The sequence below is a fragment of the Stegodyphus dumicola genome, chromosome 4, assembly GCF_044657685.1.
Source record: "Stegodyphus dumicola isolate Sdum_Otavi_A_Nest chromosome 4, ASM4465768v1".
NCBI classification, from domain to species: domain Eukaryota; kingdom Metazoa; phylum Arthropoda; class Arachnida; order Araneae; family Eresidae; genus Stegodyphus; species Stegodyphus dumicola.
Window position 1 is genome coordinate 24,765,051 of NC_140771.1, and position 27,632 is coordinate 24,792,682.

Consider the following 27,632-nt stretch of genomic DNA (forward strand, 5'->3'; position numbering starts at 1 on the left):
TCTTCCACCTGACCCCATTCGGTGCAATAGCCTTCCATCAGTTAATTCTGATTAACCTTAAATCTTCCTCGACTTTATCTAGTGGGGGGTCTTCCTTTTTGTCTTACTCTCTCACTTCTCGAAAAGGTTATCTTTTTGGTTGGAAATACATCATCATATCTAAGTACATGACCTAGCCAGCTGATACGAGATGCCTTCACAATTCTCACAATATCAGTTTCACCGTATTTCTTATATTTTCCATATAGTTCATGATTATAGAGAATCGTCCACATTCCATTTTGCTGTACCGGTCCAAAGATTTTTCTTTCAAAAGTTGATATTTGATCTTTCTCTACTTTGTCAAGCATCTAACATTCACTTGTGTAAAGTGCAACAGGCTTTATTAAAGTTTTATATAAATTTAATTTAGTTTTTATGTTGATTAGTTTGGATTTAAATTGTTTTTTAAGACCATAGTTATATCTATTAGTCATAAATATTCTATTTTTTATTTCAATTTTTATATCATTCCAACTTATGATCAATGTGCCCATATATTTAAATTGTTTTACTGTTTCAAAGGTATAACTGTTTATCTTCAAGGGGGATAAATCAACAGTTTTATCAGATGCGATCATAAATTTAGTTTTGTCTTCGTTAATGATTAGGCCCATCTTTCTTACTGCATTTTCAAGCGAGACAAATGCCTTGACCAAATGCTCATTTTGACCGCCTAGTGATATCAATATCATTGGCAAAAGCCAACAGTTGAAAGGTTCTGTGTAAGAGGGTTCCACTTGTGTTTATTCCAGAGTCTCTTGTGGCATTTTCTAGAGCTACATTAAACAGCAGGCAAGATAGTGAGTCTCCCTGTCTTAATCATTTCTCATTATAAAAAGGTTCTGAAAGATATGTTGAAATTTTAATTCTATATATCACTTTTTTACTTACTTGCTTTCACTTCACTTGTGAGGCTTCTCAGTTTCTTCAGGATATTGAATTCCAACATAGCTTCAAGTAGTTAATAATGCCATTTCCAGGCAGCTTTAAAGTCAACGAACAGGTAGGTAGGTTTCAATGTTTTATTCTTTATTTCTTTCCAAGATCTGTCTGATACAATGCAGATGATCAGTTGTGTTTTTTCCCTTCTGGAATCCACACTGGAAAGTCCCAATAACATTAGAAGTATATGTAAGCAATTGTGTATACAAGATAATGGAGAAGATTTTATATGCTAAATTCAGTAAGGTAATTCCTCTGTAGTTACAACATAGCTTGTCTCCTTTTTTATAAATAGGACAAACAGATCCTTCTTCCCGCTCAGTGGGCATTTGTTCCTATGTACATATACAACAAATTAGATAATGGATTGCTTTATGTAAATTTGTTTCATTAATATTTAAAAGCTTTGCCTTGATGCCATGCAGTCCAGCTGATTTATTATTATTTAACTTTTTGATTGCCAGTTCAACATCGTACAGAGTTGGTGGATTTTGCTGCATAATATTTCTTTCACAACTCATAGTAGGTAGCATGTTATAAGTAGTTATGTCCTCTTCTCTATCTCTACCTAAAAGCAGACCCTCAAAATACTTATGCCAACAAACCAGAACCTCCTTCATGTTTCTAGAATTCTTCTGTTTTAGAATTCTAGATTTCTTCATGTTTCTTCATTTTCCCCCCTAAAAGTTATTGTTCTGGGATTAAAATAGTTCTGATATTATTTATCAGCTGATAAAATTTCCGAGCTTCTTTTTTTGTTTTCAGATTTTCAATATCTCTGTAAACTTCATCCAAGTATGATTACTTTTTCTTTCTATGAATTCTCTTCTCCTTTTTTTTAAGTCCTTATACATTTCTGCTGCATTTCTAGTGTAATGCCTTTGAATCTAGGGGGGGATTTGTCCCTGGGAGCAGCACCCATGGGGTGCAAAATTGATGTTACAAAATTTTAGAGTGAAATGATTTTTCATTCTACGCATACAGAATGGGGAGCATTATCTTCAGTTGTCCCCTTTCGCTGAAAACCCTAGCAATGACTCTGAGCATCATACACATGGCTGGTGCTATACATTTTCCCACCTGATATAAACTCTGTGGTTCTTAAATTCTGCTACCAAGTGCCTTCCTAAATGCTAAAATTTTGCCATTTCTTGATTTTGTTGCTCGATGTGTCACTAAATTCTAAAAATTCTGCTACATGGGCTCTGTAATTTGCCCTTATCATATATCATTTCATATTTATTCTGAAAGTTCATATTACTAAAGAAATAAAATTAGCACCTTTTCCTATACCTTCTAAATGCATTTAGTTTTTAGAATAACAGAAATCTTTAATAAAATCCAAAAATTCTAAAATAAAGAGTAAATGTATTGAAGAATTAAACCAAATACATAAAGGGAAAGAAAATTTTTCTTTAAAGATATGTCCAATTATTATTATGTAAATTAAGCAGTTGTTTATAGTTTCAGCCTTTGCTATAATTTTCCCTTTCTGTTTCCTTACCAGAATGAAAATCACTTAGATAGTTTTTAAACTAAGGTTTTGAGGCTGTAAGACAGAATTTGTTTCTTGCCTCCACTTGCATGCTGCGTTAGTTCCTGCCAATTCTGGTAATTTGTAATTATGCATCTTATTGCTGCTGATATTTGAATTTGCTATGCGATAACTATGTTACGAGTTACTGAGCCAGCTTACATTAAAATTAAATTGTGTAGTCTTTGATTACTAGTCCACATTTTTAGTTTGAATATGACTGTTCCTGTTTAATAAAATCACCATAAACTGTAGTTAATTTTGCTAGCATAAGAGCATGTCTTTATGTTCTAAGGTCTTTTTATATAAGAAGCTTATTTAAACCTTTATCTGACTTTCAGACATGGCGATAATTTGCTTCCTGTCTGTTAGGGGTTTTGGAAGTATTCAACTTTTACCAGATCAAGTAAAACCTCATCGGTATATAGTCAAGAGATTGACAAGTTAGGCGATAAAACACGCAGAAACTAGCGAGAATATTGGTTTGCATATTGAAACAAATTTCTAATTCTTATAAAAGATGCTTAAAAAGAAGGAAATTGACATAAATTAGCCAGAATGTCTGGAAAGGCTTCAAATTAAAAAGATGCATAAATATTTTGTTGAGTATTGTTGCTACAAAACATAAATGTTTTGTAGCTTTTAATGTGTAGTTATCTTAATCATTTACAAGTCAATATTATAAATTACATGTATTTTAAATTGTGACATGCTAATAGATTGTGATTTTCATAGTACTTTTTCGACAAATATTTTAAAAAATAAATTTAATAGTGGCCATGCAAATCTATAATTGCTAATGGTATCTAAATAGCTAATTTAGTAATTTGTAATTAACTGGTCACTCTTAAAAGTTATTTCTGCATATTAAAAGTAAGTATTGACTTACATTAATCTTTACACTGTAGTCACAAGATACAGCACAAAAATATAAAAATTAATGTAAAACTTAATTCTTTTCATCTAGTGAGACTTAATAATACAAAACAACTTATCACCTCTAGTGCTTTACTGGCTTATTGGAACCTTAAAATATATTAACTGGATTACAACTGCAGGAACTCTACACAAAGTTATGACACTAATTGCGACAGACAGGCATAGTGCAACTGAAACTTGCCAACTGTGCCTACATCAGGCTTTCAGGTTTGTTCTGATCAGTAGGCCTCTCTCCAGGCAAGCAGCAGCGGTGACAACAGCCAGTCTTTTGTAATGAATCATGCTGATTATGATTTTACTTCTTATTTTAACCTATGCCATTTGACATAAAATCTACCTGCTATTTACTAAACCTCTAAACTGAGAAAGTATATGAGACATAAAAGAAAAAATCAACATACAAAGCTAAGTGTTAGTAAAACATAAATAAAATGTCACTAATCTTCTTTTGACTATGTCCAACTATTACGAGGGTAAAATATTTAATGCTACCTGATAAATTTTACAAAATTGATTTGATTCTCGAATTTGTTTTATAATTATGTTTAATAATAATGCATTCTACTTGCGGATCTATTTCATTCTTAGGATGGTATCACTAAAATGAAGTTCAGCATACCTAGTATCTTTAATTGAATTTATTCAGTTCCCATTTGTTGATGGGTCCTTAATTTTTTTCATTAATGGTCTTTAAAAATCCTTAAAAGTGCTTAATTTCCATGTGCAGAAAATGTGTACAAACCCTGTTTTTTATGAAATAATTTCTAATACTTTTATAACACACCAATTTTTAATAAGAAAATTAATACGTAATAAATCAAATTATTTCTTTGTTTTTATTTGTCTTGAGAAACTATTAATTGATGTTTTTAGATTTCTTAGAAATCTTCATGAAAATTATATGTTTGGTATTCATGTAAAAATCTCTGTTGAACAGGGTTTGGTGGAAGCTGTTTCCAAAAAGATGTGTTAAATATGGTGTACTTATCAGAGTGTTTGAATTTACCTGTTGTTGCTGCCTTCTGGTTTCAGGTTTGTGTAACTTTTCATTACATTTAACTCACTGTAAGAAATATATCAACATTTAATTTTTTTTTTCACATAAAGATGATGTTGATGAATATTAATGTTTGAAAGCAAAATTGACACTATTAAATTTCTTAAGCTTAAGCTCATGGATTCAAAATTTGCTAAATGAGAATACTGGTAACTGTTTTATTTGAATCAATTCTTTCCTCTCATTGTTTAGTATTAGCGAGACTCCACTTCATGATCTTTTTGTTGTTCTGTCACTTAATTACAAAATATTTAGGCAACATAAAGTCTTAATTGAAAATGAAATAAATTACATAATGAAATAGATTATAAAAGTTACTTGTTGGTTGCAAGTTGGCAATTTGGGTGACTTTAAAAAAAAATAAAAAAAAGATTGCCTATCTATCAGTGTTTGTCGTAAATCAGCAAACATTATCAGCATATCAAAATGAAACAGGGTTCGTAACGGTCCTTACAAGTGCTTATAAGTCCTTATATTTGAAAATAAAATATAAAGGCCCTTATATGTGCTTACTTTTTCTTTAAAACCCTTGTTTTTTTTTTTTTTTTTTTTTTTGTTTTGTTTTGTTTTGTTTTTAGTGCTTATTTTTTGCTTTTAGTGCTTTTTTTAATGAACGCGCATTTTTCCCCCGTACCAAAGCTGAAACTAAATAAACAACTTTTCTTCCTTATATGGAACGTCAGATAGTGAATCATATTCCCGGAAATAGCTGTTCCCCCTTTCTCTGCATTAACGTAACCTATGGTGCGCACGAGAGTACAGACAAGTGCACGTCGCTCTATTGGTCAAAAAATTTCAAAAACCGTACAAAATTCCGGTACTTTCGTTATTCTTTTCCTCCCACCCAAATACTACATACGTTTGAATTTCTATCAAGATTTTAATAATTTGCATTCTCGTTCCACGTGGTCAGTTCATGTTCGTGTTTATTATGATCGTTATGCTTATATTATGAGCATATGTATGAATATTTATAATAATATAGTTGCAGTAGCTGCTGAAGTGTAGATGAATTTCCAAAAATGGGTGTATTTTTACACAGATTAGCTTTCTAAGGAATAATATTCGGAATGGCTTAAATAAAAGAAAAGTAATCAAATAGTCAAAATAATTTTTTTTGTTTTTTGTTTTGTTTTGTTAATACATTATACAGTACAGAGGTTGGGAGGTTCTCCCCTTTCTCCGGAAAATCTCTATGTTGAAGCAGTGGACTTTTTTTTCGTCACTGTCCAATCTGGATTGAATAGGACTAAAAGTTTTGCGGTCTACCCAACCCAAGCGAAGAATGATTCTATTCCGAAAATTTAACGCGGTCTGTTCAAAATTAGAATCAGAAACACCCCAGATTAGTAAGTCTCTTTCTTTTCCTCTATTTAGTTCTTTATTCTCCGAATACCGGCATCTGTTTATTCCGATTGCGTAATATCACGTATGGAAGAATTACGTTGCACGTATTGCGCAATAAGGTTTGCGTTATTTTTCAGATATAATTAATTTTGATGTTCAGTCTGAGATTTATTTATGAACACTTAAAAGAGTTTTACTGTGCTTTCTAAGCAGAATATTTCTCAGTTCCATTGTCTATTTTTATATGATGCACATATCGAAATGTCAAAATCATTTATTTGGCCGAGAAATCTAAAGAACGGCTACAATCTCCCCCCTCCCCTTTTTCCAGTTACGCTCGACTATACGGAATATTCAGCAATTTCCGAGTATGCGGGTTTGTTAAGCTTTTACTGTTAAAGGATGACTGCATGAAGCAATTTCCCGTCTCCTGATTTCCGAAATGTTCCTCTTTTTTACTTAAATTACTTTGTTTGGAATACATGTTAAGGGAAAACTGTTATGCAATGAAAATTTAGAAAATGTTCAGAATTTTGATTTAAGTTAAATTATTTAAATATTAATATGAGTGGAAAATTAAATTGTATTTATTATTAGGTGCCAAGCGAATACAATTAATATAGCTTATTATTATTTATTTTCTATATTTTGAACTGAAATTTCATCATTAAATCTTGTAATGTAATTTAGTTCTGCATAGTTTTTTTTTTCTCTCATTGTAAACAAATTCTGTAAATTGAACTGTCATTTAAAATTTAAAAAAAAGTTAATTGTTTTCCATGGTTGAGGTAATGCTCATTCTGTTAATAAATATTGCATTGCTCATATTTTAAATTGCAAGTCTAATTTTTCTTTTAAGGTTATGCAGTTGTGTATAATGTAATTATACAGGTGCTTATTTTTTTTCTTAAAATGTGCTTGAAAATTGCTTATAGGTGCTTATTTTTTTAACTAAAATGCGGCTACGAACCCTGTGAAACATAGTTCAACAATCTAAAATACAAATTTTAATTAATAAATGAAAATTGATATATTAAAAAAATTGTATGTGTTTTTTTATATTCTTCTGTAATTTGTTTTGCACTGTGGTTTTGTGCATGAAAGCAGTGATTTGTTTTCATTGAAAAAAAAGAAAGAAAAAACATTAAATTGGAGAATTACATACTGGCCACCATACTCACCCATGAACAACTGAAACTCCAATTCCAATGTATACTACAACAAAACTCTTCAATGTAATGGAAATAAGAGAGAATCTGTTTTCAACATTTAAAAGTAAGCTGTTATAACAAATCGCAATGAAAAATGAACACATGACAGAGCGAAATATCTCACAGTCTCACTGATTTTTAAAAAAATTAGTATACCAGAAAATTGTATTAAGTAATTTCATTGGGGATTTTAAAGTAAAAAAAAAAACTTTTAAGCATCAGTTTTCCTACTAGTATTTGGCTTTTGAACTTTATCTCACTTAGTGATTAAGAATAAATTAATTCCATGCTTTGTTACTTACATTATGATTTGTCATGATGTATCCTAATTTTATTAACTTATTTAAAACAATATATTCATTGCCAAAGTGATCCAGATTTGTCATTTGAAATGCTACATTTTAAATTGTTTGAGATGCAACTTGTATAGATTTTATTTTTCTTTGTAAGATTATACAGTCAAAAGTCATTAATTCGGACACCCATAATTCGGAATGATCTATAATCCGGACATCAAAACTAAAAACTTTCTGCGCATGCGCTGCGTTGACACATTCGCATAGGCGTTTATGCGTGCGCGTAAGACCTTTTACGACTGCGCATATCAGTGTGTGCAAGTGCAGAATACGTTTTCGCGTGCGCGTTTTATGTATAATGGACATATAAGCTAAAATTATCTAATTATCTATTTCAGTTAATGTTTATGATTGCGTTGTTCCTTAATTTTCGAATTGGATCCGGCTTATTATTTTTTGCAGACTGTAAGAGCAATTTTATAAAAGTAAGCTTAAACTTTTGATTATATCAAATGGAATTTCCGATATATATTTGTTAATATGTAAAGGATCTAAAGCGAAAGTATGTTTTTAAATCCGAAATCTGTTTATCAATTTCACGCTGCTCGGCGGCCGCGGTGGGCGCGTAATGAATTGGAAGTTGATTTGTCAGCACTATCCTTATCTTCAGCGCAGATGTTTTTATTTGGCTTATAATTCCTTACCAAATGTAGTATTTCATCTCGATATGCTCCGTCTTTGATATGATTTAAAACAAGTTCCTGGTCATTATAATTCTCTTCCGATAGCGGAAAAAAAGTAACAGAGGTTATTCAAAACGAAAAAATTTCGATTGACAAATTAGTCAATGTTCTTGACACAGCAATTATAGGACTTGAACAGTGGAACTTTGTAACTGAACAAGAAATTATGTCTGTTTAATAGAATTAAAGAGAAAGTATTATCACATGAAACGAAGCAAAACTTAAACAACTTACATTAAAAGAAATGTTTGATAAAGTAAACAAATAAATATTAAGCTTTCTCTTTTTGCAAATTTTGATACCCTTTAGATCATAATTGTTCTTTATTTCATAAATTACGGTTTCATATTTTTAATGTTAGAATTTCTGCATGCCATCTTACGAGATTTAAACTGATGATCTATAATCCGGAATCGCCGAAGTCCCGACGAGTCCGGATTAACGACTTTTGACTGTATATGAAGTCCAAGTGAAGAACAAATCTGTTGAAATCGTAAAGGGAGAGTTGTTTGTTAGTGTACAGCCTTTCAATTAATAATGCATAGAGCCTTTCACTATTAATTTGATCATGAATTTCTTTGTTGAACTTTATTGGTTTTTAAATGCATAATAATCAGTATGGTCATGAATGACTGTCTTTTATACTTTATGGAATTAAATACATAGGCATTAAATAAAAAATATTATATATTAAATACAACAGGCATTAAATAAAAAAAAATTATATTTTTTGTTTACTTTTCCTCAAGAGTATTAAAAATCATTATCAGATATAGAATCAGCATTAGTTTGTTGATTTTTCATATAGTTTGTTTTTTTACTTACATATTATCACAACCATCTTGGTAGAAATTGCTAAAGTTTAAAAAAATGCCGAGCTCTGGTAATGTGCATAACAAATATTCAATCTTCATACTTTGTGTTCTTTTTGTTGTATTCCGAATTCCAGTGGTTTTTATGAATAAATTGTGATGTTTTTTTCCACTACTTAAACTCGATTTTTTAAAATATTTGCTTGGAGTTTCTTACAGAAGAAAAAATTGCAAGAATACAAAATTGCTTCAAATTTTTTAAAGCAATCACTGAAATTTCTGCCTCAACAAAAATAAGCACCCATTTGCAACTAGATTTACTGAATGTTTCTTTAAATAAATCTATAGTTGAAATGTAAAATATTTATGTTATGTAAAACATTTTACAGTAAAAAGTAATTGTTCTTTTCATCCATAAAATTCGTCTAATTGTGCTAAGGTGATTGCGGTAATATGCAAGTACTGTTCCACTCCTTACATATAATGAATTTTTTCTGGCTTTATTTGAGAATCTTAAGTTTTAGAAAACTAAATATTAGTATACTTTTTGATAAACTAATTTTTGGAAAATTCAGATTAATTACAATTTAGCCATCAATAATTTCATAATTTTACCTATCTGTAATTTAATAAATTCATATTACATTATGAAATATTGAAAATAAGATCTAGACTTCTATATAGAACTCTCTGAATGCATTTGTATTCTATCAAAAATATTGATTTATTTTGCCTAACTGGAAAAAATAATATCATCCTGTTCACATAGGTAATTGAAATGAATAATTTTCAAAGGACCAGATTTGCCCGTCGAATCATTGAAAATCTCTTCAACACTGTTTCAGATAAAAGTATTGCTATATTTGGCTTTGCTTTCAAAAAGAATACTGGTGACACGAGGTATTCACTGTTAATGCATTTTGCTTTAGTATTTGTTACTGTCGTAGACTGAACTTTGTTTTATAGTATTATGTAATGGTTATTTCAGGGAATCTCCAGCAATTTACATTTGTCGGCATCTCTTGGAGGAGGGTGCTAATTTAAATATATATGATCCCAAAGTACCAGAGCAACAGATTATATCGTAAGTTTTAGTGAATCTCTTATCAGTAAACCATAAGTGTTACTGTAACATTTCATTTTTTCTTCCTTTACTTAAAAGTGTCTTTCTATATATATATATTAACATTAATTAAATTTAACTTGAAGTTCAGTTTTTCTTTAAAAGTAAAAGAAATTTTGTCTCTAATTCATGAATCTTCCAGTCACTTACATAAAGTGAAATTTACAGATCATAGCTAGAAATAGGGTTTGTACTTTATATTATTTAACTAAAATTATGCAAAAAAGCAAGCTTTAAATTTTGAATAAAGATATCAGTTTCAAGGGCAATCAGATTTATATCCCTTCTTTTTTTTTAAAAAAAAAAAAGGGGGGAAAGCTTTTGTTTCTGAAGAAGAGGTACCTGTGTCTGATTGCCCTCAAAACTAATACTTTTTTTACAAAAAAAAAAAAAAAAAAAATCTCTTTCACATTGAAATTGTCATTTTGCTTAGTTTAAAATTTTACATTGGAATTGTTTCCCTTCTAGTTTTATCTTTTAGTTGTCAAAATATATTGTGATGAATTTTGTATTTAGATAGCTAATGTTAGTAGAATTATAATTAAAATTGTTTTATTTACCTGTGCAGTGCAGCGCGAGACGAGTTTTAAGAGAAAGCTATGCTGAAAAAGTAAAAATATAAGAGTATGTGCATTTAACATTGAATAAATGGATATATCTTTTATTTGTATTGAAAATAAATATAACTGACTACTCTGTTAGCTGTAATCATAATTCTACTCTGTTGGTTTCTAGAAATCTTGAGGAGCAAAGAAATTACTAGAACTCTCTTACGACCATATGAAAGCTTTAAAAAGCCAGAGAGAAACATCTCAGTTCAGTTGTTTAGTTAGCTGCTGTTGCTATTGTTTAGAATTCAGCAAGAGATCGAATTAGCTTTCTTTTTGCATTGTGTTGTATTTTTAAGTTTTTAGTAGTTTATAGTATAGCTACTGATTATATGGTGTGATATTGTGCGAATATCTCTGAGAAAAAATCCAGCATTATGTTATATTTCTTGTGATAAGAATAAATTTTATTAACCTTTTATCAGACCTTGTGCATTCAATCTATTATGAACCTGTATGTACTCTACACTTTTTGGTGTCAGGAGTGCAGTTGAATGCCAGTAACACGAGCGATGGAGAAGCCGTTAAGACAACTGATGGCAGCCTTTGCTGCATTTAAAGAAGAGATCAAAGAATCCCTTAAAGAAGAGATGAAGTGATTCAAGAGTAGACAGAAGCTATTCAAGAAAAAATGGTAGCTGGTCAAGAGAGGATTGATGGAGTTCAAGAAGAAATTAAAAGAGAAATTACCTGCATAATAGAAAACAAATTTGAGGCTATGGAGAACAGAACAGACGGGGTTGAAAATAAAGTTGTATAAATTAAAGGGAAAGTTTCTTCTGTCAAGGAACAAATAGAAGAGAGAGTTTCTGTCATGGAACAACAAATGGATGATAGGGTTTCTGCGGTCACCAAAGAAGTTGATACCTTAAAGAAATTCGTAACAATGCAGGGAGCAGTACTGATGGTTTTCAGTTTTTACCCATGCCTGCTCGTTCCTCTCTGAAGCTATCCATGTATGATGGGAAATCTCCTGGCAAGTATATAAGACACAATTTTCTATAATGGCATATGCGAATGGATGTGATTCCCATAGAGACAGACACTTAGTCAGAGCTGTGAAAGTCCAAGAATCAGTGGATCAAATGGCTGCTCGCCTAGATGATTCAACAAGACAAGTCAATGCCTTCAGATGGAATAAGAGTGACAAGAAACCTAACCTTAAGTGCTGGAACTGCAGAACATCCCAGGGAATGGAAGTTAAGACCTGGCCTATCAAAAAGGAGGGAAACTAATTATTGCCCATCTTGCAGGGCATCGGGGCCAAATAATGAAAAGCCCCAGTTTAAAGTGCTTCAGATTTCTGCAGTAATGGACTTTTCATCATGGGACATAATGGATTTCCCTGCAATATAAGGATCGACACGGGAGCCAATGTTACCATCATCTGAAAAGATTTGGCTCAACAACTGGCCTCTTACCACCACACAGCATATTTGGCAGACATTACAGATCCTTGTATACTTGGATTGGACTTTCTAAGGAAATACTAGTTTACCTTGGACTTTAATGAATTGCATTCTGCCTCTGACGACATAACCTTATTTGCAATTAACAGGGAAGGATTTAAATCTGTACATTAAATCGTAGCTCAAAACAGTGTCACAAACCAGCAAGAACAGAATTCTTACTTCCTGGGTGTACAGACGAAAACAAAAATTTCTGGTATGGTATATTGAAATATCCCAAGAACTTTAACACCACGCATGGAGTATTAGCTGCCTCAGCACTCATCGACTTATCAAAGCTGGTTATAGAGGTGAGAATTGCCAACATCAGCGATAAAGTGAGACTTGTTATGAAAGGTGAAGTGGTTGCAGCACATACTCTAGTGTCCATCGTAAAATGAGACAGTAACACTCCAAAATCCATGTCTTCAGAGAGCATTACATCACAGTTATTGCAGAATGCACAATTAAGCAATGAAGAGATAAATGCTGCATACCATGTCTTTCAAGATGTGGTACTTTTCCATTTTGCCGGCGCAAATCTCGCCAAGCAGACTTTATTGGCGACAACATACAATATACACAATAAAAAATGTTAACGAATGTTAGTTCTAAGAATTTTTTATTTTAAAGGCATAAACATTTTAATATCGTTTAAAATTTTGTAAAAAGCCAATAAATAAAAACAATAAATTTGTAAAAAGACGTTAATTTAAGAATTTATGCGTTCATGGTTCAACATCCTGATTCGCCGCTTCGTATCACGTGATCTCATCTCATGTAAAATACACTACAGAAATCTAATTCTCTCAGTAATTATGTACATTAATTTCAAGTTAAATAATTTGGAATACAAGTTTAAATACAAGAATTATTTCAATTCATACAAATAGCTTACTCAGAAATTATGTAAAACCGCAGTGCTTTACTTCGCTAGTGCATTCTCATTAGAATTGATGAATTTAACCCTTGACTTTACCTTTTCTATATTTCCGCCTTCGGGTGAGCGGTGTAATTGCATCCTAATTGACTTAATTTCCACAAATGGCCTTAGGGCATAAAGTTGAACTATCTAATAAAAATTCTATGTAATTGTATGCCAGTATTGAAAGAAACAATCAATCTGACAAGAAATGGCTGTGACTTATTTTGAAAGTGAGGCATAAAAGGTTACCAGTGAGGATATTCTGTTTGGCATCAATTGTGCCATTACTGGCGACTTTATCGCCTGCGCCGGCAAAACGGAAAAGTACCCAAGATGTTTTCTCCCACTCGTCTTCTGATGTGGGTTTATCCAGTTTGACACAACAAGGAATCTATACCAGTGATCGATTCAATGAAGGAGACAAGATTTGGTTGTTGAATCCGACTCGACAGAAAGGACTCTGTCCTAAACTACAGTCACCTTGGGATGGTCCATACACAGTCCTGAACAGGCTGAACAAGGTTGTAAATCGGATCCGTAAGTCATCGAATTCTAAACCCAAAGTCATTCATTACGACAGGTTAGCTCCTTTCTATGGCCATAATATGTAGTTTATATAATTGTAAATAGTATAAGACCACGGCCCTTTTTGTTTCTAAATTTGTATTTGATTTGATTTGTGTTTAGTATTTGAGTTGTTTCAAGTTACTTATTGCAGTTATTGTTTATATTATTTGTTATTGTAATGTAATGTTTATTATTGGATTGATGCCTTAGTTGTAAGTTTGGCTTCCAGTCCAGGGATTATACTGCCCGGGACCTCCAGTCCTTTGGGAAGGGTGCAGTGTTACGAATTTTGTATTTAGATAGCTAATGCTAGTATAATTATAATCAAAATTGTTTCATTTCCGCCACATGGTGCAGTGAGAGATGAGTTTTAAAAGAACGCTATACCGAAAAAGTAAAAATATAAGAGCACGTGCATTTAACATTGAATAAATGGGTATCTCTTTTATTTGTATTGAAATTGAATAAATGTAGTTGTCTACTGTGTTAGCTGTAACTGTACTTCTACTCTGTTGGTTTCCAGAAATGAAGGAATTGCTAGAACTCTCTCACGAATTATTGAAAGCTTTAAAAAGCCTGAGAAAAACATCTCAGCTCTGTAGTTGTTTAGCTAGCTTTTTTTTCCCCCGAATTTGTGGTGAGATCGGATTAGTTTTCTCTTTGCATTGTGTTATATTTTAACATTTTTAGTAGCTTATATAGTATAGCTACTGATTACAGTGTGATATTGTATGAATATCTGAGGCAAAATCCAGCATTCTTTTATATTTCTTGTGATAAGAACAAGTTTTATTAACCTTTTATCGGACTTGTGCATTCAATCTATTACAAACCCGTATGCACACAACAGTATTGTTATTTGAAAATAATATCCACAAATTTTCAATGATTATTTTATTAATTAAAATTTAATAAAATTTGTTTTTAAGCAATGCATGGAGATAAATGGAAACCCCAGCGATTTCTTTTATGTTAAATTTTCTGTTAAGGAAAAAAAATTCTGTATTGTTTAATAAATATGGTTTTCCTTCATAAGTATTCTGTTCATATGTCATAAATACAGTTTAGGATCATAGGCACTAAAAGAACTTTTACAGATCATTATACTTTAGTTTTAGATGTATTTGTGGGTGTTGCTTAAAATCATATATAAATAATGCAGAGTCGAAAATAGTTCAGGATTATAAATATGCAATGCTTTTGCATCATTCTTGCACTTAATATGGCAGTGGGAGCAAAAAAAATATATATATATATATATATATATATATATATATATATATATATATATATAATTTATTTTTAAATTCTATTTTTGTTTCATCTGCTGTTTTGACAACAAAGAAAAAAACATTTTTACATCACATTTTTTTAGAACTAGGCAATAACTCTTTATATGCTTTATATACCTTTTGATACTGATATTTGAAATGGCACTCGTATTACAGAGCCATGTGATTGGCATTCCAATGACCAGTTTGAGATTGATATGACAATGATGAGGATTTGGAGAAATTAAACCATGAGCATAACAGCAGAAAATTTCTTAAGAAATTCAAAAACTCATCTTTGAAGGCTATGACCTAACAATCCACACATTTGCAAACAAAGCTAGGATCAATAGTGCAATTTGTCAAAAGATTTTAGCAAAAAAATTTGAAACCGTGCCTTATTGCATAAACGTGTTTATGCACTTCTGCCCATAAATCCTTAAAAATCCCAAGCAATTTTTGGCAAATAATTGAAATGATAATTTCTTATACTTTTGGCTTCTTGTGAATTTGCTTTGTTGTTCAAACAGAAAATGAAACATAAAAGCTGATATTTTGGAACTGTGTTTGACATTCATCAGCAACAGTTTCAAAGAAAATTATTTTTACAGTGGCTCTAAAGCATGAATTATATAAAGGATAGTTGTATTCATTCAAAGGAGAGTTAAAAGAATTGTAAAAAAGGTCGGACAAATACAGCAATCCATTTTTCATTAATTCTGGAAACTTTTTAATAACAAGAAAATGGCACTTTTGGGAGGTATTAGATGACTGTGGTGCATTTGATTGTTTGATTAGTTGTTGTGGTTATATTAAGGTTCTTGCATGATGCAATTACTATGGATTAAAATGAAGTAATTATCTATGATCAAAATTATAATGTTAAAGAAACATTCAAACAGAAGAAAGACATTCAGCTACATATTTTATCAGATTGCTGTTCTTTCATATGAAATGCATACGTAAATGTTCTGACCTGCTGTCTTTTCATGCACTATGGTATAAGGGACTGAATTTTTTGCTGCATATTTTGGTGCAGAAATATTTCATTTCTTTGTTAAAGATTTTATTGTAAAAAGGAAATATTTATATTAATAAAAACATGAAAATTAATGATTTTATTATAATACATGAAAACTTTTTCATTTTCAGGGATTTATCATATTTTGAAGGCATAGAAGATTCTTACAAAGGTTTGTTTATATTTTACTTTACATAATTTGATGATACTTAGATATAAACATAATCAAATATCTTGGTGCAGTTTGGCAATTTTTTCAGAAGAAAAGGAATGTTGACTTATAATTAGGCAAAATAATTTATTACATATTAATTTTGTGATAATTTTTTATGATTTATCCTTTGTGATAATTTTTGGCATTTATCTTTAAAATATATCCTTAAATTAAATCTACTGACAATGTAGATTTCTCTTTTTTTTTCTGATGGAAATTTCAAGGCTATTATTTAAGAATAGTATAAAATATTGTTCCCTTTAGAGTTTTTTTGGCGAGATATGTGTTCTTGTAGAGATTTTGCCACAATTTCTTTCATTACAGGCAAATCCCATGAACACACAAATTTTAAAATTGACAAAAAGTATTATCATTTATTTATAAATTACTGAAACTTGTAATACAACAAAAAGGACATAAAATGTAATGACTCTGCTTGTTAAAAACTGAAGAATTATTATGCACTTCGTTGCTAGATTTTAACAACATTCTGGAAATTAGGCAATTTCATTAAAGTGGTTGTGATAAAATTTAAGTACACATTTAATTAAATTACTTATATTTATTACAGATCTGTTATTTTGGAAATCCTGCATGAATACATAGTTGAGGTACAGCATTAAAATGCTTTGTTGTAGTTGTACTAATCAATCATAATTTTTTTAATAAATGCAAGAGGTATGCCAGAAATGTGGCTTTGAAATTATAGTAGTGTAGTACTCATATTGCAGAAGGAAATGCTGAATGATACATTAAACTTTTCTTCCATATAATAGCTATGTGCTGAAAGTTATATCAGTAACCAAGACAATGTAAAACATGCAGCATGATGTTACATTTGTAGCATGGACAATAAACAGCATATCAGAGTGATTTTAAATTCATGATGGGCAGTTTTTAATATTTAGTTAGATAACCCATTAGTAATCTAATTAAATAAAAATAAGTCTGTTCTATTAAACTTCCAGCAGAATGACTGCCATATGTTACTAAAAGTAGGTATAAAAAATCAAATGTTGTGTTACAAGTTAAAATGTTTGAAAAATCTGAAATATGTATCAACCGATTTAATGTTTTTTTCAAATGTAATGTTCTTTATTCATTTCATAGGAATAGTTCCAGCATAACTAGGGATGCTTTGTATGTGAATTACTATATTATCTAAGCTTTATAATAACATACTGAATACAATGAAAAATAATTGAATGCTATTGAGATCGTGCTTTGCTTGCAACATCTGATTACTAAATTGATTAATCAGTCAGTTGATGACCAGTGTCGTAGAATGCGTTTTAAATGGATATTTACATTAGGTGTGCTTTTCCCAAAACTGACAGTTGGAAGTTTATACTAAATTGCAGAATTTTTTAAAGATTATTATTATTAAATTACTTAATATGATTTGTAAGATAATTGAATAAGATTTGTATTAGTTTTGCAATAAGGAATTATAAAATAGAATGGAAATAGCCAAGAAGTCAATCACGAAGGGTTTCCTAGTGAACCACAGCCAACAGAAGACATTTTTAACATGAAAAAGCAACTTGGTCATGACTCATAGAAACAAAAGGTCATGGTTCCTTCAGTATTGTCAATTTTCCTGCCACATTGGCTTTCAAGAGCAAGTGAATGCGTTCTGCATAACCTGTCATCCACTCATTGTCCAGTACCTCATCTAATAGGCTTCTCAGTGCATGCTCTTTTAATCTTTGATGTAGCAATACATAAATTTGGCATTCATGTATTCGTTGTTTAATATTTAGTATTCATCATAGCGGTAATAATATATTAGCATTTCTAAAAGTGTGTCAAATTGTGATACCACTCTTGTGCAAAAAAGTGTATCTTCTTTCTAGGTTTTAAATTAAAATCATCTACTTGTACACTCTTGCATTTTAGTAATCGTTACTATGAGTAGTAAACCAAAGAAATTAAAAGCTTGCCAGTTTCATGAAGAACGGAATCTTTTTTTTTTTTTTTTTTTTTTTTTTTATGATTGATAAATATTGAATATATGAACTGATATGATAATATATTGATAATATATAATATATATTGGTATGTAATGCTTCCATAACCATTACTAGAAAGTATGGTCTGGAGAGGCATTTTTTAATTTTTACAAAATAAATATCAAACAGGTTATCAATAAAATAATGACTCAAAATTGAAATTGGGGATCGTAAGGCTCAAGTAAGAAAACCTTTGCTGAAATCATATGTAGAGACTATTTCATCATTCAAAACAAGCCATTTATAACCAAAATAAAAATAACAGTAATAAAAGGTAAATTATTTTCTGATGCATAATTTTTAAAAGAAACTCTCTTGGAATTATCAGATTCACCTTTTTCATTATTTTAAGAACAATGAAATGACTTCTGCAATTAATAATCTGTGAATGTCTCAAAATATTGTGATGTTACAAATCGGGAAAATAAGTGAAAATATGAGGACAGTTATGTAACAACATTAATACATGCTTTTGTATTTGCCTTCAATTTGTTGGAACAACAGGTATAAGTGACATAGAGCAATTCTTAATTTTTATTCATATGATTGTTAAAGATCTGATGAAGTATTGTTATATGATTTCTGTGAAAAAAAGAAAAAAAAATTAGAGCTTTAAATATATTCAGCTCTTTTAATTTGGAAAACTTACTAATTTAAAACTGCCACTTTTATAATTAGTTTCAATAACAACAGATGGAGTAGGAGCAATGATAAGCTGCATAAATGGATTTTTTACTCTATGCCAAAATTATCGCAGGTTTCCAAGCTTTTTGAGTTGCCGTAACATTGTTCACCAACAAGTGTTAGCAAAAAATTAAATGCCAAAGAATTTATGGACAAAGCATTCAATATTGTTTATTAGATTTGAGGGTGTTCCCTCAAATGATACATTTCTTCGAACTGAACTTGATGAAGGTCAGCCAAAATTATTATTTCATACCAATGTATGGTAGCTAAGTAAATTTTTGCAATAGTTTTATGATTTATTGACTCTAGTAAAAAAAAAAAAAAAAATTCTTGAAGAACATGATCAAGAATGTACAGTTTAAGTGATGAAACTTGGGTCGGTTATTTAGCATTCCTTACATTGAAATTATGATATTTAAATTTAGAATTGCAAGGGAAAAAACAAGAGAATAATTGAAATGATCATTAGCATTAATGCATACAAAACAAAATTTGTTATTCTATTTGAACATCCTCAACAAAACAGTTTGAATCATTTTCCAGATATGTACAATAATGAACAAAAATATCAAAATTGTAATTATAACATTGGAAAATATGTTGCAGTTATTATGCTGGAGATTCTGAGGTCAGATTTCGTGACTTTGAAAAAGTTAAAGTTTATATGCATTATTTGTGTTTTTGTTTAAAAAAAAAGGATTAAAATATAAAATATGTTGCTGCAAAAATATTCTGATACATTTAATGTTGAAAAATAAAAAAATGCATTTGGAAAGAAAATTATAGCTGCTCAAACTGATCTAATCTTACAACTCAGAGAACTTGAGGAAGATTTTTGGAAGTATTTTAATTGAGAAAGTATCCCAGTGTCACCAAATGTGGCAATTATATCTACAGTACACACCAGTTATTAAAATCACATCCATTCCAATGAGTTTATTAAGTGGTTGATTTTAATAAATGGAAATTTCTATATTGCAAATTATAATATCAACTTTGAACTTATTAAATAAGGTAGTAATTAAATAATTAATACCTAAATTGTTAGCTAAAATTAAACTGTGAAATTTGGAATTTTACTTTCTATTTATATATATATATATATATATATGTGTGTGTGTGTAAATTTTATTATTACATACCTGATGAACTTTTAAACTCTTACAAAGAACTGCTGTATCTATATTTGTTTCATATTGTCTGTCAACAGCCTTTCAATTGTATTTTCAAGTTCACAAAACTGTAGCTTTTCTGATCTCCACATTTCAATTTGAGAGTTCATAGTGCTTTTCTTGAGTCAGCTGAGGCTGGCATATGTAGTCACTTTCTTCCATATCACTTCGATTGTCAGTTTCAGTTTCTGCAGCTCTTTTAACACTTTTTATAGTATTATAGTCAGTGTTTTCATATGCTGTCACAATGTTATTATCAAAATGAAATTTTAAAAATGAGTCTTCAAAATTTTTCTCAGTGATGTCCAAAATATTAAAAATAGTTTGTAATTCTTCTGTGGCTTCTTAATAATAAACACATTTTCTAAAGCAATTTCTATGTGACTGGAGACTGGTTTCCATGTGTTGATTATAATATGCATAGCCTATACCAAAATATCAACTTAGTTATCTCCTTTGAAGTGCTTGTATTTTCACAAGATTCAATTTTATTATCCCAAAGGGTGTTAGCCCAGAAGGTCTGTTAATTTCATTTTGGTATTTGGCATTACGTCAAGATAAATGTCGATTAACTTTTCAAACTGTTGCCACTAAATATTACAGCCCTGTATTATATTTTAAAAAATATTTTTTTTTTCCTTCAGCCTGCAAAGAGCACTCCCTTTTTTTCAATCAAAGATTGAAAATGCAAGGAAGCATTTCATGATGTTTCTAAGAACACCTGGAAATTTAATGTGTGTATGCACTCCTATTCTCTATCAGTTAGTGCTCAAGAAAGGGAAAATCATCTACTTGTACACTCTTGCATTTTAGTAATCGTTACTATGAGTAGTAAACCAAAGAAATTAATCAATTAAGCACCACCTTTTCTTTAATCCTAGGAAACACTCACCCATATACATTTAAAGAACTTCTTCCCAATACCTCTAGAGAACTGCTTTTTTTTATCATAAGGTATTCTGTCGCTCTCAGCTGAAATCCAGACAAAGCGACGTGTAAACATTGTCTAACAGAGAGTAGCAAAGAGCACTCGACATCCCGAGGAGGTCTTGCTTCTAATTATGGTGGCTGAAATTCCCTCTAAACCCATTTAGCTGAAGCATTGTGTATCTAAAAGATGAATGAATGAACTACAAACAGCTTTCATCGGCCACAAACAGGGTATTTTGGAACTGAAGAATCAGTTTTTTGCAAATTTAAATTTTATAAGCAGCAGAGATGAGTTTAATAAACAACAGTTTTTCTATTGATTAGTATATATTTATTTTGGTTCTTGGAAATTTGAACATAATGAGCAACTGAGTTTATTAACCAGTGGGTTGAATAAATAGCAGGTACTGCACTTCTCATATTGTAATCAATCAGCTTTTTCGTATCACACAGAAAGAACACAAGTTCACAGAAACTAAGCATTTTCCTTAGCTACTGGTTTCCATACAGGTAATTCATTATCATTATCTTTATGGCACTACACACCAAATTTTGTGTGTTTGGTTGGAGACATTGCTTCTTATGTAAACATATGCAAATACTGATGTTCATGTTTACAAAAAAGTTTTGTTGGGGGGGGTATTAAATATAATGTCATACTGAACTATCATATTTATCTTGAGAAACCATGAGTTCTACAGGTGTAGTTCCTTGGGCATTTTTTATATATTCAAGCAAGAAATCTGCCTGTGCAGAGTTTAGGTGATCTTGATGGGGCACCCTATATATATACAGAAGTTGGCCATCCCTGAAATAGACTAATATGCACATGCACTTCATGCTCTTAAAATGTAACTTTTTTTTTTTTTTCCCTAATTTCCCAGTTTCTTAAATTTTAAAGAAATTTTTGGTTTCAATCAGCAGTGCACCACTTAGAACAAACTCTGTATAGAAATAGGAATGGCAGGCCTTCATGAAAAGAATGGTTATTTTATTAAATCCAAAATAAGATTAAAAAGAACCCACCAATTTCTGTGCAATAAAACAACAATACATGAATAATTCCTCTTGAACTAAATTGAAATCTCAGTGAATAAGTTGACTGTGAGTTTTCATGATTTTCCACATGTGTAACATGAATATATGCATTTTAATAATGCTTATATTCATTAATGAATAATTTTAAGTTCCCTTCAAAAATCCTTCACAAATGCCTTCGCTCGAGTATTTTGCCATAATTTTAACAATCCTGATCTAAGAATCTTAAATACAGAAATTTGCAAATAATGTATGCAGTTATTACAGTTAACAGTTGTACAGTAATTGGTTCCTAGTTGCAGTTGACAAAGATCTTATTTGAACTATTTGATGGCAGAAGTAAGCCAAATTGCTGTAAAAAAAAAAAAAAAAAAAAAAAATGCAAACTTTCAAACCAGATTATCCTTTATTTCTGTAATATGATCCTTTGTTACAATGCCATTTATATGCTCCAGTAGCAGCTAAGTAAAATTTCATTTTGTAACTTTCTGAACAAAGTCTTTCAATATGGATATACAAATTCTGGAAAATCAGAAATAGGAAAATTCAGTAAAAATATAAAATTCATTTGTCTTGGAAGATTTTAATCATAATTCTTCATGAACTGCCTTCCCCCCCCCCCCCCCGCGCAAAAAAAAAAATAAATAAAAAAATAAGCACCTGAACATGTCAAAGGAAAAACTTTTGGATCGATGTTTATTCTTCTCACTTATTTGTAATAGTGTTGCTACTCATGTGATTAAATAATTAGTTTACCTCATTTCACACTTTGGTGAGCTATAATAGCTCACCAAAGTGTGAAATGAGGTAAACTTTTTAGTATGATCGATTCTCATACACCAAAAAGTACCAGTTCTTAATATATTTATTGGAGAAAATACTCATATATAAGAGGGCTTTTGCACCTCTGTAGTGAACTGAAGATATTACATATTTCCCTGTATTACATTACAAGAAGAAAAATGCTTTAATTTTGGCAGAATTATGTGTCATATGCATTTGAATGAATGCATGTTTTCATAATGGCAGACTGGCTGCTTATCATCATGTTAGTTATGTTAATTTCAGAAAAATCTCTAAAAATTGCTTTTTTCATTATGTAGCTGATTAAAAGTATAAAATGAATACTTTAAGAAAGCTATTTACTATTTGACTATTCAGAGGTCATACCTGAAAAATTATGGAAAATCGGAAATGGGAAAAATGATCAGGGAAATTCAGTGAAATATTAAATATTTTATAAAAGGTCAGACAACATCTGAATTTCTTCTAAAAAATCTGGGGAATAATAATACAGTACAAAGTCCGTAATCCGTAATCCGGACTCGTCGGGACTTCAGCGATTCCGGATTATAGATCATTAATTTAAATCTGGTATGATGGCATGCAGAAATTATACAATTAAAAATATGAAACTACCATTTATGAAATAAAGAGCAATTATGATCTAAAGGGTATCAAAATTTACAAAAAAAAAGCTTAATATTTATTTGTTTACTTTATTAAACATTTCTTTCATTGTAAGTTGTTTAAAATGCTTCCACAAAGAATTCAAAAAGTTATTTTTCTTTTTTCTTGTGTCATCCAATGCCATAATCCTCGCATAATTTTGAGAAGGTATGCCTTTATCCATTTTTTGCAGCAATTCCACATCGAAACATGCTTTCGCTTTGTAGATCCTTTGGCAGCTCCAGAATCAGAAACTCTTTTTGACATAATCGAAAGTTCAAGTTTACTTTTTATAAAATTGCTCTAACAGTCTGCAAAAAAATAATAAGCCGGATCGAATTAGAAGATTAAGGAACAACGCAATCTGCAACATTAACTGAAATAGAAAATTAGATAATTTTAGCCTAGCTTATACTGTTCGTTATACATTAAATGCGCATGCGCAGAAAGTTTGTAGCTTTGAGGTTTGGATTATAGATCATTCCGGATTATGGACGTCCGGATTAAAGACTTAGTACTGTATTTCATTTTTCTTCACATTTATGAGTAAAATAAATTGAATTTTTATAATGTTCTTATTTATTGTATTTTTTATTTAGTAAATGCATAAAATTATTCAGTTAATTACCATTTATTATGTTAGGTCTGGCAAATCATTTCGGTCTTGCAAACTGAATTTTATAAATCAGAGAAATTATAAATTGAATTTTAGTATGAAACTTGCTGTTGAGCATTATTCATTGTTAAATAAATCCTTGAAAAATGAATACATTTTTATATAGTATAGTACTTTAAAAATGTATAAGTAAAGCTGTAAATATTGTTTAAAGTCTAAAAAAATTGCCAAGAGTTCAAGTCGTACAATTGCTATGACAAATGCGTGATTCTCTTTTGTTTCTTTCCAGTAAATATATAAACTTTCAGTTTGTTATATTTATTTTATTTAACAGTGGAGCAAGTAGAAGTATTTTCTAATCCTTATGAGGCTGCTCGCAATACTCATGCTGTTGTTATTTGTACAGAATGGGATGAATTTTTGGTAAAAATAAACAAATTTTATTCTTTTTTGTATTTATGAAATATGCAGTTTTAAAAATGAACATACTAGTTTAATCGTTAAATAATTTGAAAATAAAGTGATTAAGCATATTTTAATTTAGTAAGTTGATTTTATGTTAAGTGAAATGCTGTCTGTAGTCTTATAAAATAACACTGGTTTTTACATGAATATGAACTCATATTCTAAGTTATAGTTTCTCAACTTTTTTTGATTTGCCATGTTTTTGGGAGGGCGGGGGGAGTTTTTCTTCATTCTCACCCTTCAGGGTTGTTTAATTCTGGTAATATACAGTAGAATTCTACAAACACCTATCTCGTATCCCCTTGGCCGAGAAGCATACCATTAAGACGCTTGAGGGTAGGAGAGACGATGCTAAAGAAGAGGAGGGTACTAATAATGGTTGCTGCAACCTCAGAATAATAATGAAATATGTACATGATATATAAAAATGAAATGGCAGAATAAATGTAAATCCATACTTACTTTTGTATGTAAACAAAAATAGATAAATTTAAAAATTCAATATAATGACAATAATTTTTCATTTATATAAATATGAAAGTAAACTTTTTTAGCAACAGTAATTCATAGCTGTCAACGCTTCCAGTTTTACTGGAAGATTTTTTATCACATCTCTCAGTAGATTTTCTTTTAGCCTTTACGAAGGAAAATGTTTCCAAGTGGTAATTAACTTTTTTGAATTATTAAAACAAACTGGCCAAATTACATTTCCTCCCTTGAGTAGTTTTCAGTATAATTTTTCTTATTAAATTATATTTGATCTGAATTGCCTTAATCTACTGTTGACATTTGTAGAACTTTCTATGAAGATTCAAACAGTTATGCTTCAGTATATCAATTATGCTTCAGTATATAGTGCATTGATAAGTTTATCCACAAAATAGTTTGTTAATTATTAATTTTATTTTCATCATATTTAAAATAATTCGATATATAAAAGCTTTCCTTCTCTACTCAGGATTTTCTCTGAACAATTATCCACTTGCTTGCTAATATCTCCTTGATCTGTATGACAACCCTTTTTTGGATGTTGAGAAATTATGTTCCAAGTCAAAAAATTCTGAACAGAAGAAGTAAAATATCTAATTTCTTAGATAATGCATCTCAAGAAGTAACTAAATGTATGTAGATCTAAAAAAAAAAAAATTACAAATAAGTTAAATTAACATTTTGAAGAATGTAATGCCGTCCTTATTATACTTTGCATAATACTATCTGAATACTAATTTTATATATTTCTGTGGCACATGATTTTTGCTTGCTGTGTATATTATACAGTCAAATATCGTTAATCCGGTCACATCGGGACTTCGGCGATTCCGGATTGTAGATCATCAGTTTAAATCTGGTAAGATGGCATGCAGAAATTATAAAATTTAAAATATGAAACCGTAATTTATGGAATAAAGAACAATTATGATCTAAAGGGTATCAAAATTTAAAAAAAAAAAAAAAACTAATATTTATTTGTTAACTTTATTAAACATTTCTTTCAATGTAAGTTGTTTAAGTTGCTTCGTTTTATGTGATAATACTTTCTCTTTATAAACAGACATAATAATTTCTTCTTCAGTTACAAAGTTCTGCTGTTCAAGTCCTATAATTGTCGTGTCAAGAATACCGACTAATTTGTCAATCAAAATTTTTTCGTTTTCAATAACCTCTGTGTCACTTTCTTCACTATCGGAAAGAAATTATAATGACGAGGAATTTGATTTAAATCATATCAAAGATGGAATACATCGAGATGAAATACTACATTTAGTAAGGAATTAAAAGTCAAATAAAATAAAAACATCTGCCCTGAAGATAAGGATAGTGCTGACAGATCAACTTCCAAATCATTGCGTTCCGCGGCGTTTCACTCCCCCCCCCGGCCACAGAGCAGCGTGAAATTGATAAACAGATTTCGGAATGGTTAGAGAAACGATGGATATGCCTTTATCTATTTTTTGCAGCAATTCCACTTTTGTTTTGATGGACTTCGAAACATACTTTCGCTTTGTAGATCCTTTACATATTAGTAAATATATATCGGAAATTCTATTTGACATAATCGAAAGTTCGAGCTTACTTTTATAAAATTGCTCTAACAGTCTGCAAAAAATAATAAGCCGGATCCAATTCGAAGATTAAGGAACAACGCAATCTGCAACATTAACTGAATAGATAATTTTAGCTTAGGTTATACCATCCATTATACATTAAACGCGCATGCGTAAACGTATTATGCGCATGCGCACACGCATATTCGCAGCTGTTGACGCATGCACAGAAAGTTTGTAGCTTTGAGGTCCGGATTATGGGTGTCCGAATTAACGACTTTTGACTGTAATTTTTTTTTTTTAATTCATGCTTAGTTTTGATTTTATCCACTTTGTTACAATATGTTTCTCTTTGCTCACCAAGGTTACTAATTGTGTGAATAGTAGTCACTTTAATTTAGGGGTGATTACAGATTTGCCAACTCTCTTGATTTGGACAAGAGACTCCCAATTTTCAAACCTGTTTCTGTCAACCTAATCTATAATATATTTCTCCTGGCTTTTTCTTATTCTTTAAATTTCTAGGAATTATTATTAGTTTCACTTAATATTTAGTTATTTTCATCCAAAAAGGCATTTGAAATCATTTGCTTTTTTTTTTAATGGCTCATTTTTAAAAAAAAAAAAAGGTTTCATCAATTAAGATAAAATAACACGCCAAAGAAGTATTAAATTAGTTGGCAGCTGAGGATGATGGTTTGGTAAAACCATCGAAACTAGTCCTGTGAAAATTTGCAAATATAACGCTGGTTTTTGTTGTTTGAATTCTGTATTAATAAGTTTCATCAGTATCTGTTGTTATGCTTGTGGAAGTAGATGTGTCTGAAAATGTCATGATCCAGTTCTCCAAAGGGCAATAAACATAGCTGCAGATCATTTGGCACACATCAGCCATTGAGTAAGATCAAAACAATCTGAACATTTTCTGGAGTTGTTAAGAGATGTGAATTTTATGCATTTGTTGAAATTGCTTAAAGATTTTTTTATCTTTATCTTAGTTTGTGAAAAAGTAAAATATTTGTGTTTCTCAAAAAATATATATAGATTGATTTTCCTTGCATTATTCCATCAAGAAAATGCAATACGTTTGTGATGAGTGTCGTTTGTTATTGCAGCTT

General features: G+C 30.3%; 1 protein-coding gene across 3 annotated transcripts in view; it reads left to right on the forward strand.

Annotated features, from left to right (window-relative positions):
* The window catches only part of sgl (UDP-glucose 6-dehydrogenase sgl), a 54,955-nt gene that overhangs the window by 15,195 nt on the left and 12,128 nt on the right, over positions 1–27,632 (forward strand). For all 3 annotated transcript variants that reach the window (XM_035367427.2, XM_035367446.2, XM_035367434.2), the window contains 5 exons: positions 4,395–4,489; positions 9,693–9,823; positions 9,912–10,007; positions 16,018–16,058; positions 24,339–24,427. In XM_035367427.2, coding sequence (XP_035223318.1) covers positions 4,395–4,489; positions 9,693–9,823; positions 9,912–10,007; positions 16,018–16,058; positions 24,339–24,427 — 452 coding nt within the window. The remainder of the gene's footprint in view (positions 1–4,394; positions 4,490–9,692; positions 9,824–9,911; positions 10,008–16,017; positions 16,059–24,338; positions 24,428–27,632) is intronic.